The following is a 16352-nucleotide window of genomic DNA, read 5'->3' on the forward strand; positions in this document are numbered from 1 at the left end:
CCTTTATCATGATTGTATTTTTTATTATGTGTTGTACACAATCCTTGTAATATATTTTTGCAAACTGAAAGATGGTGTATTACTTGGTGGCTTTGATCAGTCCCCGGAGAAAATGGCTGCTTTGAAGGGTGAATTCTATGACAGTGTACCATGCTGAGGCTTCTCCCCTCCCCTCTCCTGGATCCACCCCCAAAGTCTCCAGGTATTTTCCAGCCCTGGCGACCTTGAGGTGCCCTCATCCCTCATTGTTTCCAATGGAAAAAAAGAAAAGCATTTGAAAGGGCTTGCAGTCTCTTTAAATGCCTTCTCCAAGCTGTGAGTTAACTCTGAAAGCATTTAAAGAGATCGAGACCCTTTTAAATGCCATTTAACTATGCCTATATGATATTCTAAGATAATTCTGAATATTTTTGGAATTATTTGGGAATGGCTGCATTGGATACCTGAAAATAGACAGTGATCTGTATTTGGCTGAGATAATACCTGAAAAATATTGATGAAATATTTCTCAGGCGTGTTTTTTGGCTCGGATACAGCCAAATGCACATCCCTAAATGAAACTTCCAACACTGAGAGCAACACAGTTAACATGAATTAGGATAAATACACAAGATACACCCAAGCATTGCTCAGGACCGGTGAGCATTTCTTATTGATTTATTTTTTGACTATCTTTTTAAGCCATATATGGCTCTCAAGACACAAAATCCATGAAATACAACCAATTAATAATGCAGCAGTAAACAGCTGGTGGGTGGATGTCTCAGTATCTTTACCAGTCTTCAGGATCGTCTTGCACCTCTGACTGTTGTTACTCCTTCAAGGTGTGGGTAAACATACTAGTGATAAGATTGCAAAGCAATCAGGGTCAGTATTCACAGGGCAGGATGGTGGTCTTGTGTTTGCCCCTGCATTTATAGTGCTGTTGCAAAGTAACCTGGTTTTAAAATGCTGTGCTTTACATATTTTGTGACCTGCACTGTTCTTGTTACACTGTCTTCACATTGCTTTGAACTTTCCCAAGGCCTTGGGCTTAATTAGACTGCTAGCTTTGCTAATTTTATAATATTTATGGCAGATTTCCATTAAAAGGCCATAATGTTCATTTACCAGAATTTTTTCAGGGTAGCTTTTTAAAAAAGCTTTTCTTGTTAAGTTAATGGATTTTTAATGGCTCTCCTAAGCAGGCATGCCCTTAATGAAAGTGTTATCATATAAGAATTTAAAAACCCTATTCTTCAAAATTAATGACCTGATTTTTTTAAACTAACACTTTGAATTCAACACATTTCTAAAACTGTTTAATGGATCTAACTAAATATAAATAATTCGATGTCAGTAATGTAATCTGTGAAGCTTTTTGGTGTTTAAATAGAGAAGTAGGAAGTAATTTCTGGACACATTTTAAAGCCGTGGTTGAAACCCTTTTCTGATATTGCAAATCTTTTCTTCTTCTGTGCCTGTTGTGGTACAAATAGAAATTTGTATTGTAGCACCTGTTGTACTGCTGTGTGAGCAGGGCAAAGCTTGGATAACTCCACGCTGCCTCTGCTTGCTTCTGTAAATAAGGAGAAACTACAGCTTGCACAAGGTAGCACTAATTTTTGAAGACGTGGGCTTACAAAGACCTGGTGGTACCCCCACCTATGCAGAAATCCAATTCTGTGGATTACCACCCTCCTAAGAGCAGTACTTCTGTTGCTGCTAGCTACTTCTCCAGTGCAGAAAATGGTGGGACCATCTTGTGGTGCTGGAATGAGGGAACAGGGCTTCAGTCTTAGTGGCCCTGATGCTGTGCGTATCTGTGTGCAGCAGAGTGTAAGATTTGACTGCTAGACTTTGGCATTAAACCCCCCCCCCCCCCCATTCATTTGTCTTGCCATTTGACAGCTATTACTTGATGCATTTTTTTGCTTCTTTCTTTCTTTATTTTTGGTGGTGGGAGAACATTGGAGGAGAATAAGTAGTAAACAAACATTTTAAAAGAAATGTGAGCACCCCTAGTGCCTATGAACCTTCAGGAGAGAATTTTTAAACATAAATTATTTATGATGTGGGAACAAAGGAGTTAATACAATATTTATATAGTGCATTTCAAGGACAGAGGAAAGCAGCTGTCCACTTTAAGTGAGTAACAATGCAGTCCTAAGCAGCATTGTGACCATCTAAGTTAATTGAAGTTAATGGGTTTAAAAAGTGGTGGGTTTGTTTAGAATCTCACTGTAAATGTGTATGTTACAAATGAAAACAAATTCCTATAATAAAAATAACACTTTCATATAATAAACCAGGATGAGAATTATTGAGAATCTAATTGCACAGGAATTTAGAAATTATATCCCTGTACATTTACAGAAGGATCCCCCCCCCTTAAATTGTGACCATAAAAACCAGTAAAATGAGATCATGAAAACCTATTTCATGTGTTGTTTGTCCCAAGTTGTGACTTTAATTTTGCAATTTCAATTTTTTTGAGAATCTGACTCAGGAAATAGAATTATTGTGACAGATTCAGTAAGTCCTGGTACCCTGTTCCAGAACATTTCTGCAGATGTCTGTACCTTCAGATTTGTTCTAATTCATTGGGTGTGATGCTTGGAAGAATACTATATGTAAGCTCAGTCCACAGAATTTAATTGGTTAATGTAGTATATCTGACTCAGGGTGCAACCAGTTGTTTATTTACATCTTTGCTTTACAAAAGCCTTCAAGCTGGTTTACGTATATTAAGCAGAAACCACGTTTACTCCCATATAACTATCAACAATATATTGACTCAGGCAGTCTAGCCACCTGGATCCATGCCAGGGTAACACTGAGATTAGACCACTGCAATGCACTCTACATGGATTTGCCCTTGAATTCACCCTGGAAACTTCATTTGGTACAGTGCCAAAGCTCAGTTACTATTAGGAGGCAGATGGGACATGCACATTGTCACCCATTCTGCAGTGACTCCATTGGCTGCTATAACAGCGCGCCTCGCGGTATCACTGGATCGCTTCTATATGCGGCTTATGGCTACCCCAGCCCCTCTTCAGCCTCAGTTCTTCCTCTTGAATTTTACTTCACGGCTATGGAACTCAAGGGGTGGGTATAATATGGATTTCTCAATACTAGTCTCTTCGGGGGTTTTGTTTTGCTTTCAGATGGATATAAACTCAGTTTGTAGGGGACCACAGCAGCTTTGATAGTTTTTCCAATATACTGGCACCAGAGAACTTTAACGTAAACCACAGAAATTTATTAACGTACACACACTGTCTTCAACTGGGAAATGGGAAATATATACATGGGCTATATTGTATCTCAAGCAGTTAACAGTTTCTTCGTAGTTCAGGCTTTATAATATCAAGTTCACTTAGGTCTCTCAGGTTTCACAGATCATACAGCTTACACTCTCCAACACTATTCTAGGTTGGCTTCTTGGGTATAATGTGCCAAGTCCCTTAAGTCAACTGGTGTCTCTTCTTCCAGCCCTTCAGACTTCTAGACCCACATCTTTCCCTCAACCACCTCTTTAGCTCTTAAGAGAAGTGTCTCTGTGTCTGTGACCTCTCAGGTCTTTTACTGTGATTCTCCCTTTAGTCACACACAGCCCCTTGGCTGTCTTTATAGAGTGAACAGTGAGCTTTGCTTCTCTCAAAGACTCTCCTCAGCTCCTGTCTCAGCTCCTTCTCAGACCAACTGCTCTCTTCAGCAGTCTCCCTCAGACTCCGTCAGACACTAACTGCTCTCCTCAGTCATTAGCTGTCAATCACCTCTGAGAGTTCCGAGCAATCTGGCCCCCACCCTCAGATCACCTGACGCAGGCTCTATGCGTCCTTAGTTTTCTTGTTAACCCGTTCATTACTGTCACAGCTGCTTATGAACTAATGGTTTCAATTCAAGGTACTGACTACCAAGAGCATGGCCTTGGTTCCTTTTATCTGCTTGACTGCCGCTCCTCCTTGGTTCTACCATGACAGCTCCGCTCATCTGTTTAGGGCCTTCTGCAGATGCTACCCCACAAACTGAGATCAGCAACCACCCATAGGCATGCTTTTTGGTTGTTGACCCCATCTTGGAGGTCAGGAAGACTGCCATGTGTCTGTCATTCCTTAGATTATGTAAAGCAGTTGTTCAGGGGAGCTTTTCTATAATAACTATACTGTAAAAGAATTCAGGAAGGTGCTTTGTAAAGGGAAAGGGAGTGGATTATACCACCATGTATAGGACATATTATCAATTTGCTGCACATATTTACCCTGTTGTTGAGTCATTGTTTTCTACTAATGAAATATCCTTGTTTCCATTATATCCACATTCTGTAACATGCCTAATATACCATGCTCATTCAGATTTTGATATATTTGGTAGATTTTGATAGACTGTTATCAAGCTATACTATACTTATTAGATGTTTCTTTGTGTAGACTGTTACTGATTTATGCTGTGTGATCTGCTTTCTCAATGAGAAGGGTGGACTATAAATGCAGTAAATAAATAAATTCAGCAACAGGCTGGTTTTTGTGTCCAATATCTTGCCTCTTCTATATTTTGATTGTGGTTTTATATTTACTTAGTGTTTACCTTCATGGCAGAGTATACCCACAGCTGCCCAATTTATGGATTTCTTACCTAGTTTACCCCAGGAATGTAGATACATTCAGCCTGGGACTATTTATTGTTTGTTGTTTTTATACTGGCTTTTGATATTTTTATCCTGTGTATGTGGATGAGTACTTCCACTTTTTAACCTCACAACAACCTTATGAGTCTGGTTAGACTGAGAGAACGACTGAGTTAAGGTCACTAAAAGGCAGAGTGGGGATTTGGTTGGACCATTTCTAGCCCAGCCTTCTAACCACACCGTTTCTTTTTGCACAGACACTATACCTTCATCCTCAGGAAAATGATTATGTGGGATGTTGGAAAGTGAGATTGTGTCACAGCTGACTTATGGTGACCCAGTAGGGTTTTCAAGGCAAGAGGCAGATGTGGTTTGCCATCACATTCCTCTGTGTAGTAGCTCTGGACTTCCTTGATGGTCTCCAGTCAAAGTATAAACCCAGGCCTCCCCTACTTACCTTTTAAGATCTGATGAAATCAGGCTAGATGTCTGTGGAGAAACACCACTTTAGGCCTGTGTTTGTCTGGGAGTTGGCTAGAGGAGTCTTAAACTCTAGGCAAGGCTTTGGCCTAGTCTATTCCTCCTTCCCCCTCCCCTCCGATCTGGAAGCAGCAATTCTGAGGAGACCTCCTAGAGAGGCAGGAAGTCTTTTAGGCTGGTCGGCCAGAAGGCTGCAGGAGGGAAAACCAATTCCTGGGTGGGAACTGGGTTTTATATTAGAGGTTTTTGGAAGGAAATGGGCAGTTAAAAGTTGTCAGGGGAAGCTGACAGTGAGTTTGATTTGAGTCTTGCTTACTGGTGAGTCGGTTCTGGATGGTATGGCCAGGCCCAGTTATATATTAGGGAAAGAAGGAGTGTTTATCCCTACTTTCATTTATTTTCTGTTCACCCTGTATTTAAAAATGCCTGTAAATAGTTGCATGTTTTAAATAAATGTTTTATTTGTTTAAAAGGTAGTCCCTCTGTACTACATAGTTTTTCAACCGCCTTAGACCAAGTTACTGCAAGAGTGGAGTCCAGGGAAGGGAGAAGGCATACAGTTGGTAAGGTGCCAATCCTCCAGGGGTCTCCCCAAAAAGGACTTTGGTCTCTGGGTTAACGTGGTGCTGGGTTGGCAGAGGACCTTGAGGCCAGGCCTCAGAACTGGCAAGGGGGAATTGGGAGTCCTGTTCCTCTCAGTCAGGAACCCCTGAATTGAACAGGTGGTGGCAGCATGCCCTAGTGGTGGGAAGAAGATAAGCTCCCTTCAAGAGTTGGCAACTCAAAAGGGAGTTGATGGGACCGAGTCTGAGGGCAGAATCGGGCCGGTTCCGCCACAGTGTCAATTGAATTCATAATGATCACATGATACCTATCTTGGTGATTTAGAAGTGAAAGGAACTACCAGGCTGGATAACGTTCATGAGCAAAAACTTCTACTTACGCATGCTTTGCATGTGTGATCATAATCGGTGTTTGTATATAGGCCTGTATGCAGTTGGAGTTTCTAAAGAGGGAGGCATGAACCCACCATGGATTCATCTCTTCACTTTAAATGTCTTCATGGGGCATTTCTGCTTCATTTTGGTATCTTGGCCCTATGACATGTATGTTTAGTTATCTGCATTTCTGGTACAATTACATCTATTTTTACAGACTATATTTGGAATTTCTTGCAGGTTAAATAATAATTCTTTAAAATTAAAGTTACAGCTTTCTGTTTAATAAGGGAAAATATAGAATGCATAAAACATAAGATCTTGTCATTTAACATTACACACACACATCAGTGCCATGCCCTTTAAATCAACAAAAAGGTAACTAAAACAACCTTACAACCAGTGTTACTTTCATTTTACAAAAGCTGACATCCAAGAGTTTACAGCAAGAGAGCTGCTCTAATGCGTTCGAAACTCAGGTCATTACAAATTATTTTGCACCAGGTTCCCCTTGAAAGGTACTGGCTATATTTTAATGAACACCCACATTCAGTTTCACTTTTAATTGATGTGTTTGTAGGTTATGCAGAACACCTCACACTTTACGGATCTCCTCTGAACCTTTGCCACATCAAAGTGTGTGGTTTCACCTGCAAAAATACCAGTCTTCAGTCATGACTTTTTGCATTTCCCAGGTTAGGTTAAACTTTCAGGGTTGCAACGATCTGGTTATTGTGTTCTTTTATGTTATGAATAATGGCATACTTAAGGGTCTATATCTGAGCTTTGAATTGCTGTGAACTTTGATTCAATCAGTTTCAGTCTAACAGTAGGAGTCAGTTTGTGCACACATACACCCAACCCTATTATGCAGCCAATTCTAGTTTGTATGTTTTCTGATTAAAGTAAAGATTGTCATGGTATTATAAAACATAGGTAGACATTAAATTTTTAAACGTTTACATTTTTAATGAACTCTGGACCTTTTGGGTGCTGAAGTGTGCAATCTATTTTTTTTAAAATAGGCTGACAAATTTCCATCCCCATTCCTCTACTTCAGGGGCTACTTAAGGGACTAAATAATGATTTTTCACTGAAGAACAGTGCTTTATACATAACCCATTTTTCTACAGCAATTCACATTTGTCTTGATGTAAAAATGCTGTGGATATGCCATGGTTATTTCTGGGGCTGTCAGTGCACATTTTAAAAAACACAAAAACTAATGTAGTATAAAGATTGTTTTTCTAAATATATTATCACTATATCTGTGATGCAACTTCAACTGGAATTTATAGTCATAATAAAGTACTAGTCATAATGTACTAGTATTCATAATAAAGTACTAATCATAAAGTATAGTCATAATAAAGTAATAAAGTACTACCACCATCAATTTGGGGGACCTGTTTGTTTGTTTTTAATTCCAAGGGGCAAATCTCATCCTTGTACAATTTGGGGCTCTCTTTTGTCCTCCTGTCCTCTGTTTTTTCCTTCCAATAAAAAATGTGATGCTTCCTTGACCAACTGTGCTTGGAAAGGATGAGATCAAGAAGATAACACAGTCAGATGTGATATAAGTAGGCTAATGTTACTTCTTTCCAGGTGTGAAGGGAACATATATGGATGTGTGACTATCCAGACTTGCAGACATTTCTTTCTAAAAAGTGAGGAAATTGGCCCTTTACACTATCATTCTAAGTAGAGATTTTGTAAGCAGAGACTATTTCCTGTCTAAGCCTACAGTGGACTCGGAAGGGTGTCACTCAGCTTACGATGGTACCTTTGGTGTAGCAAGGCAAAGGTATAAAAGCTTAGACTTCAATGTCATGTAAGGACAAAGAGGGCAATTTGTATCATTTACAAAGAAGATGACAATCATTACTACTGCAGTGCCTTCATCATTCACTGCTCTTGCTGGGAAGATATTGGAGCCCAAGACATTCCATATGTACCCTTCTTTTGGGGTGTGTGTGTGTGTGTGGATCTCATCCACTATGGAGAAAAACTTCTGGTACTATCTATTCCTGATAGCTAAGTATTAGTCCTGTGGTATTGGGAGTATTTTTTTATAGCCATTGTGGAACCTTTACTGAGCAGCAGTTTTAACTTGTTTTCAAGTCTAATGTGGGTGTCAAACATGTGGTCCAGGGGCTAAATCAAGCCCTTGGAGGGTTCCTATTAACGCCGAAATGGTCTGGTCTAGGGATCCACCACCACTACATCATCTGACAGACATAGCGTCAAACAATAATGTTTACTGCCAGACTTAATAGTGTTAGATTTAGAAATGTTTTAATTAATTATTGATTGATTCTAATGTGATTTTAATGCCTTATTATTGTATTGTTCACTTTTAAATGTTGTTAGCCACCCTGAGCCTGCTTCGGCGGGGGAGGGCGGGATACAAATAAAATTTTACTTACTATTAGATCCCCAAGCAACTGGCTGGCATCTGCTTTCTTCTCCCTCTTTCTTGCTTCCTTCTGCATCAAGGCTTACTCAATCGCACAGGAGCTACAGAGCAAAGACTCTGTTTTCTCCACTGGCTGAGGCTCCTCCCTTGGGGAAGAAATGGGAAAGGAGAGCTTGCTTTGCCAGGCTATTTCAATTGCACAGTAGAGCTATTGAGCCAAGCCTCTCTTCCTTCTGTTGGCTGAGGCTCCTTCTTTTCCTGGTCCCCTGGAGAAGGAAGGAAAGGGCCAGAGCTTCCTTTGCCCAGCTCCTTGGGAGAAATACAAAGAAAGCACTTTTAAGACCAATGAGTGCTAATGTTTTAAGCAGGGTTTAAGTTTTTTTAAAAAAATCTTTAATTGTGTTTGTGTCCCTTATAAAGTTTATATCTCTGCTACCTAATCTTATATAGGTATAGGTGGGGAGGGTTGGTGGCTCAGTGGTAGAGCATTTGCTTGGGAAGCAGAAGGTCCCAGGTTCAATCCCTGGCACCTCCAAAAAGGGTCCAGGCAAGTAGGTGTGAAAATCCTCAGCTTGAGACCCTGGAGAGCCACTGCCAGTCTGAGAAGACAATACTGACTTTGATGGACCGGAGGTCTGATTCAGTATAAGGCAGCTTCATATGTTCATATAGATACACACATGGCCTGGCCCAACATGACTTGGCCCAGCAAGGTCACATTTATGTCAGATATGGCCCTCATAACAAATGAGTTCGACACCCCTGGTCTAATGTGTCTTTGCCAAGTTTGCCTCTCTCTGCCTCTCTCCCATGGGTTTGTCAAAGGGGCTTTTGAGAAGGTGCCTGCAGGCTGCAGCAGGGGCTGCAGGTGGTGGGGTGGGCACGCCAACTCTGAGGTAATTTGCAAGGGGCCCCCTGAGATTTTTACTGCCTAGGGGCCTCCACAGGGTTTAATCTGGCACTGTTGTGAGCTACTGGCTTTAAAGTTGTGAGCAAGCAATTTGGCTACTGCATAAATTAGTTTGCTCTGGGACTATCCTTCCTGAACTAAGACAAGTACGTGTGAGCCTGAAGCTAAAAAACTGTGAACGAGCTCACACTAACTCAGCTTAGAGGGAACACTGGTACCTACTGTCCCAATGCCAGCATAGGATCTCTGATCAGGAAACCTAGAACTTATATGTGGTGTGCCACAGGGTGCGGTTCTGTCCCAGATGTTATTTAACATCTATATGAGCCCCCTTGCCCAGATTGTCAAGAGGTATGGGCAGGGATGACACCTATATGTAGATGACACCCAGTTCTATCTATTGATGGGTGGCCAGTCCGACTGTACCCCAGAAAATCTAGACCTGGCTCTTCAAGCCATAGCATCTTGGCTCAGGCTGAGTCGGTTGAAGCTGAATCTGACGAAGATGGAGGTTCTCTACCTGAGCCGGGGTGATCCAGGGGGGGAGATCCTTCTGCTGGCTCTTGACAGGGTGTCACTAATACCAGCCCCTAAGGTCAAGAACTTGGGTAAGCTCCTTGAGTCCTCTCTTACAATGGAGGCCCAGGTAGCAGCCACTACTAGATCCACCTTTTTTCATCTCTGGCAGGTGTGGCAGTTGGCTCCAGTTCCTGGAGCGCGACGACTTAGCAATGGTGATCCATGCCATGGTCACCTCAAGAATAGATCACTGTAATGCTCTCTACATGGGGCTACCCTTGATGCTGACTCGGAAACTACAGCTAGTGCAGAACGCTGCGGCATGGCTGTTAATAGGGCTCCCCCGATGGGAGCACATTTGGCCAGTGCTGAAAGAGCTGCACTGGCTACCTATTGTGTTCCGAGTCCGTTTCAAGGTGTTGGTATTGACCTTTAAAGCCCTTTAGGGTCAGGGGCCTGTCTATCTGCGGGATCGCCTTTCTCCACATGTTCCCCAGAGAGCACTGCGTTCAGGGACAAAAAATCTATTATCCACCAAAGGAGGCTAGGTTGCGTTTGATGCGAGCTAGGGCCTTCTCGGTGGCAGCACCAGAATTGTGGAATGCTCTCCCGGAGGCCATAAGGGCTCTGCGGGATCTTTCCACTTTCCGCAGGGCCTATAAGACCGAATTGTTCCGATAGGCCTTTGATATCTAACTGGGAGAGAACTGCCACCCGACATCATTATAGTACTATGTGATCACCGTCAGAAAAGAAGAACTCGCTTATATTGTAGTGATACAGGACCACAAAATGGTTTTAAAATCTTAAATTGTAATTATGTTTTATTGTTTTTTATTGATTTTAACTTGTGAATATGAATGTTGTCAGCCACCCTGAGTCCGCTTGTGAAGAGGGCGGGATAGAAATTTAAAGTAATAAATAAATAAACAAACAGAAACTATCCCTAAATATCACATAACCATATTTCCCAGATATCTCTGATTTTTATTCCTCCTGTCTAGTTTTTTTCTCCGTGGAGGTTTATTGAATAAATTAGCAGCCTGGTCCTAACCTGGATAAGTAGGGTGCTAATTCAGCAAGATACTAACAAATGGGCAAATGCTATAATTAGCTTCTTTTAAATTCTCCCCTCCCCCAGTATGGTACTTTAATTAAAATATTCTTTTCCTTATTCTGTTTGTCATCTTTTCTTCTTAGAACTTTAATCAATTGCAATTTTACATAAAACTCATCTGTTTCTGCAAGACAGGTTAAAGGCTGATCTTGAGTGGGTGAATATGTCATAGCTGAATCAGCTGGTCCCTCGCTTTTCTTTTTTATTCTTAAAGGCTAGTGTGCATTAACATGGCTTATTCTATTAATATCAGTGCCAGCTTGGGATTCAGTGATTTACTTACTAAAGATACACAGTTGTTCACCTCATGTGTTAACGTCTGGTAAACAACTGGTTACCATGGCAGTAGCTCAGAAAGGTGTCAGTTCATTGGTACCACATACATTTCTTTAAACAAAACATGAGCATAGCAAATTCCAAAGCTAGTTGTCAGGAAAGGATATAAAGGAAGGAAAGATTTCAGACAGGTTTTTCCTTTGGTAAACTTGTTTCTCACTTCACATGGGGAAAAATCCTCTTCTAAAAATGGTCTGTCTGCTATGAAATAGAAGTGCTACGATTAAGGCTCTGCAATAAGAAAAGCTCTGTTCTCAAGCAGCTGTTTAAATGTGAAACAAAAAGTTCTTTGCCTTTAGTTTTTTTTAAAGATACCTTTAGTGTAGCAGCACTGCTAAATAGTTCATACATCCAAATTAGCTGACACATTGCTTTTATAACAACCTTCTTCTTCTTTGTCCCAATGGAGTTTTCTGCCTGGGACCTCTTGAGCTGCTTCTGACCCATTCATATAATCTGTCAATGATGTTGTCTTGTTTTGTGAGTTGTGCAACAATTTATTGGTGTGGTATAAAATGCAAATTCTTTCACTATATTCTGTGTGACTCTCAAGAAGCACAAAGACCTGATACCTCTCACCCTCCCATTCTGCTCAGCTGAGCAGGAGGGGAGAAGGAGTCAGGGCTGGTGGGTTCAGGCTTCCTGCTTTTGCAGCTAGCCAGCTGTGAGAGCATGAAGACCTGCTGTGACCGCTTCTTGCCCTCCCTCAGTTTTGGGGCCTTGACAGGAAGTTGTGGGTGGGGTCCCCAGAACTACGGGCCTGGCTGGCTGAGATGGGTGCTGTTGCATGGTGGGGGACTTTCAGGGACTTGCTAGGTTGGCATCACATTTTCCCTTGTATCCCCTCCCCTCACAGGTTCCTTTTACTTTCCTCCTGGGAGACCTCATATCCTATCCACCTTCCCTGCTTCATTTTCCTTTTCACCACTAACTAATTTACCTTTTATCTGCCTCCCTGTCTTCAGCTTTTTTTTTTAAAACTTATTTAGTTCACTTGTATCCCGCTTTTCTCCATAATGAGGACCCAAATCAGTTTATATCATTTTCCTCTCTTCCATTTTGCCCTTATAATAACACTGTGAAGTAAGGTAGGCCCAAAGTCACCCTGTGAGCTTCCATGTCAGGATTTGAACTTGAGTTTCCGAGCTCCAAATCTGAAACTGGCTTTCATGGGATTGCTGCTGTTGAACAGTAGCCATCAGCCAGACCTGAGTAAGTCATGTCAGTTGTGTGTAGCAAGTTGCCCAGTGATTGCTGATATTACAATCAGACATCTCCCTATTTTTTAAAATGAAATATAACAGTGCCTGAAAGATTATATAATAATAAAATTTATCAAGAGTACTATTAATTCTCCATATAACATTTGGGTTTTGTAGTGATTTTGAATTAAAAAAAAAAAAACTGTACCCAACCAGTATTTTCTGTCTTCCAATGGAAAGCTTCCTGTGAGAGTGGAAAATACATACACACACACAAACTAAAAAAAATTACAGATGACAAATACAATTTTTTTTCAGTTAAGATCAATGAAAACAAAAAAGCAGTATACCAGTAAAAAAAATTGCAAGGTATCAAAATTAAAATGAACAAGGCAGTGAAAAAGTGTGTACACAACTAGGACCTGTGGGACTATGAAAATAAAGAAGAAAGAAGCAACAAGTATTTAAAGATAGAGCAGTTTCAGATAAATGTATATCATTGTAGGAAATGTATTCAAAAAATGGAAACTGTTTTTGAGAGAAGTATGTTTGTTTGGGAAATAATTATGACTTCTGTATATGATCTGTAATGTTCTCCATCATGAAGAGATCCCAAACTTTAATAAACCATAAATTACATGTGGGAGCAAGTGTGATTTCCATTTTGATGCAATTGATGTTCTCACAGCGACAGTAAGACTTCAGATAAGATCACACCAAATTTCCAGAATGGAGTCATCTGGCCAGATGTTGAGAAAAAGAAGTTCTGGAGCTAGTGGAATTTGGTAGCCAGTAATAAGATGGATTTGTGAAAGGACGTCTTGCCAGAAAGATTTGATAAGAGAGCATTCTCTCTTGTCAGTGAGCATAGGAACCCAACGCGCTCCATACATTTTCCAACATAAAGGAGAGTGAGTTGAGGTGGCTTTTTTTGCTGAGGAAAATAACTGGGATATTAAAGAAGGACAAATTGAAATCAGTTGAAGTCAGTGGTAAAACCAGAAACTGACGCTTAATAAGGTTTATTTTAAAAACAAACTCACTTCAGTAGGTTGGATCCCACCTATATTTCCACAGATACAAGGAGGGCAGGTGATGTCACCAGTTCTTTCATCCCACGGGAGCTTAAAATGCTCTGCAATTCTGTGTTAGAACATCAACATGTTATAGCTTAAATAGCAAAGTTTACAATTTGTAAAGGCAGAACTGCAGCATAGAAAGCCTTCTTCTGAACCAAAAGGATGATAGTCCAGAACAGTGATGTGCATCTTGGAGTGGGGTTTTTTTGGATATAGATTTTTTTTTTGGGGGGGGGGAGGTTGGATATAGATGTCAGGATGCCAACAAATATTGGTATTCCTTGTTATCCCTCCTTCGAGAAGCACTATTTTATTTATTTAAAACATTCATATGCCTCCTTCTCACACACCTGCTCAAGGTGGTTCAAAAAAAAAAAACAAGAAGAAATTATAAAAACATAAAATAATTCAAATTAACAACCATTAAAAACCCAGATGCATAAGAGCACATGAAAACTCAAAGCATAAGATATTTGGCAGCCTAAATGGCCCTTAATCCTTGTAACAAGCTATATGCAGACTGTAAAAACAATTAAAAAGGTGAAGCAGTTAAACTGTTATGATTAACATTATACAATCTGCATTTGTATTAAAGTAAAATACATGATGTTTAGTGCTTGGTAAAGAATATAAGAGTGTGTGTGTGAATGAGTGAAAGAGTGTATTTGTTACAAGGGTGAGAGGACAAAGGAGTTTTTATAAAAGCACAGTGAAGTTGCCCTTCATTTTCACCAGACTGATAAATGTTTGATTTTTCTTGTGCTTGCTCAGGAAATGAAGTTCTGCCTCCAGGAGCTCCAGTTGGAAATGGCCTAACACCAGATGCTGCAGAAGCCCTTGGCCTTCCTAGTGGGATTGCAGTAGCTGCATCTCTTATTGATGCACATGCTGGAGGAGTAGGTAAATAATTTCTGCCTTTTCTCTACCCTTCATGCCTTGCAAAAGTTTTCCTGTAGCTGTAGCAGTGCAGGCTGAAGGCTGTACTGCAGAGGTTACAGGGCAGGATCAGTATAATATAGTGGGTTCTTAGGCATTGAAGAGGCGAGGTAGTTCTTTATTGAGTACAGCATGGTGGGTGGCTGCACTAACTGGACTGAAGAACGGGGCCCGCTGGGCTAACTATATACAACATTGGGTTCCCGTGCTAGCTCGTTATTGGGTCATTCAAACCAGCAAGGGGCCTGTGATTGGAGCAGGGCAGTTGGGATTTGTATCCTCCTGCCCATTGTTCCTAAGTCCCCAAGCTCAGTCCGTCAGGCTCCAATGAGCCAGGCAGGAACACCATTTGGTACATATGGATTCATATACATAACAATCAGTTTAAGTATTTTTGGTTTCTGTCACCATTTGATATAATCAAGTCAGGAAGACTTGGGTTAAACTGCTAAGAGGTATGTATTGACTTGAGGTGGTTATTCTGAATAAAGTGGTTTTTGAAGCCATTCCAGCCCTACAGCTATTTAATTCTGTAGGTTTACTCCTCCAGCTGTCCATCATCTGTTTGCTTAAAACACATTAGCAACCTCCATATTTTAAAACAAAGTTGTACTCATTCATCCAGTTATGATACAGAAGTCTCATCGAATAACTGTTCTCCTCATTACCCGAATGTAATTTTCTTTCTCCAAGATGCTTTCTGCTCTCTGAATTTAATTTGTCAAATTGGTCAGCACATATTGAGAGAAAAATCAAAGCAATGGGTTCATCCCTAGAACTATTGTCCATGCTGTCCTTCACTCCCGCAGTCCAACAAATTAAAAATAGGTTGCTAGATATTGAGCGCCAAGACCTATACAGTCTGGCTAAGAAAACTTGTTCCCTACTGAGTTTTGAGATCTCTCTTAGTACTGGGAAAATGGCCTCATATCTATCCGTCTTGCAGGAGCCACAGCAACGTAGAGCTTTTCCCCTTGCCAGATGCAACACCATGCCCTCTGCCATTCTTTATGGCAGATTTAACAAGACAGCCTACTCAGTTGGATACTGTCTCTGTAAGCAAAAACGTGTGGAGTCAGTTACTCATATTCTTCTTTATTGTAATTTGTATACAGATCTTCGTCACAAGTATTTACATCCTATTTTAGTTAGCATGGTTGATTGTTCTGATGCACTTAAGGTCTATAGTCTTTTGAACGATACTTCATCTAGTGTCACTGAAAAAGTGGCTAAGTTTCTTTATTCTGTTTTAAAGGCACGTCAGAGGATCTCATAGAAACAGTTTATGTTTATGCTTCTCCTGATGTATATGTATGCAATCGTTCCATTTTATCTTTTTTTAACCAATTTGGCATATATAAATTATGCCAATAAAGGCTAACTTGACGTGTAAATTGCAGTTGTAAAGTACAGTTATTCCTTCTAATCTGTTATGTTCATTTCATGCCTACTAATATGAACCAGTTTTCTCCTTCAGTGGAGGAAGTTATCCAAACTGGTTTCGTCACACCTCCTCTCACTCTAGGCAGGGCTATGCAGATTCTGTATGACTCTCCTGGTACAGAGTGAGATTGCCCTTCTAGTTTTGATAGCCTTGCAGCTCCAGCAGGTTTCTCCAGCCTAGCTCCATTTCTGTAGCAGACAAAATAGTAAAACTTGGATGGATTGGCCGCTCTTTCTACCAGAGTCCCAGTAGACAAGATCTGTAAGGCAATAACTTGGTCAGCCTTTTCTACTTTTGTAAGGCACTATAGAATTGACCAGCTGAACGCTGCTGAGGCTGCCTTTGGGAGGAGAGTCCTTCAAT

At 40.7% G+C, this 16352-nt stretch overlaps 1 protein-coding gene across 2 annotated transcripts in view; it reads left to right on the plus strand.

Moving 5' to 3' along the window:
- Nucleotides 1–16352, plus strand: part of FGGY (FGGY carbohydrate kinase domain containing) — a 346832-nt gene that overhangs the window by 140407 nt on the left and 190073 nt on the right. For both annotated transcript variants that reach the window (XM_060231899.1, XM_060231898.1), the window contains exon 7: nt 14381–14509. In XM_060231899.1, the coding sequence (XP_060087882.1) occupies nt 14381–14509 (129 nt within the window). The remainder of the gene's footprint in view (nt 1–14380; nt 14510–16352) is intronic.

Source organism: Heteronotia binoei, chromosome 2, assembly GCF_032191835.1.
Source record: "Heteronotia binoei isolate CCM8104 ecotype False Entrance Well chromosome 2, APGP_CSIRO_Hbin_v1, whole genome shotgun sequence".
NCBI lineage: Eukaryota > Metazoa > Chordata > Lepidosauria > Squamata > Gekkonidae > Heteronotia > Heteronotia binoei.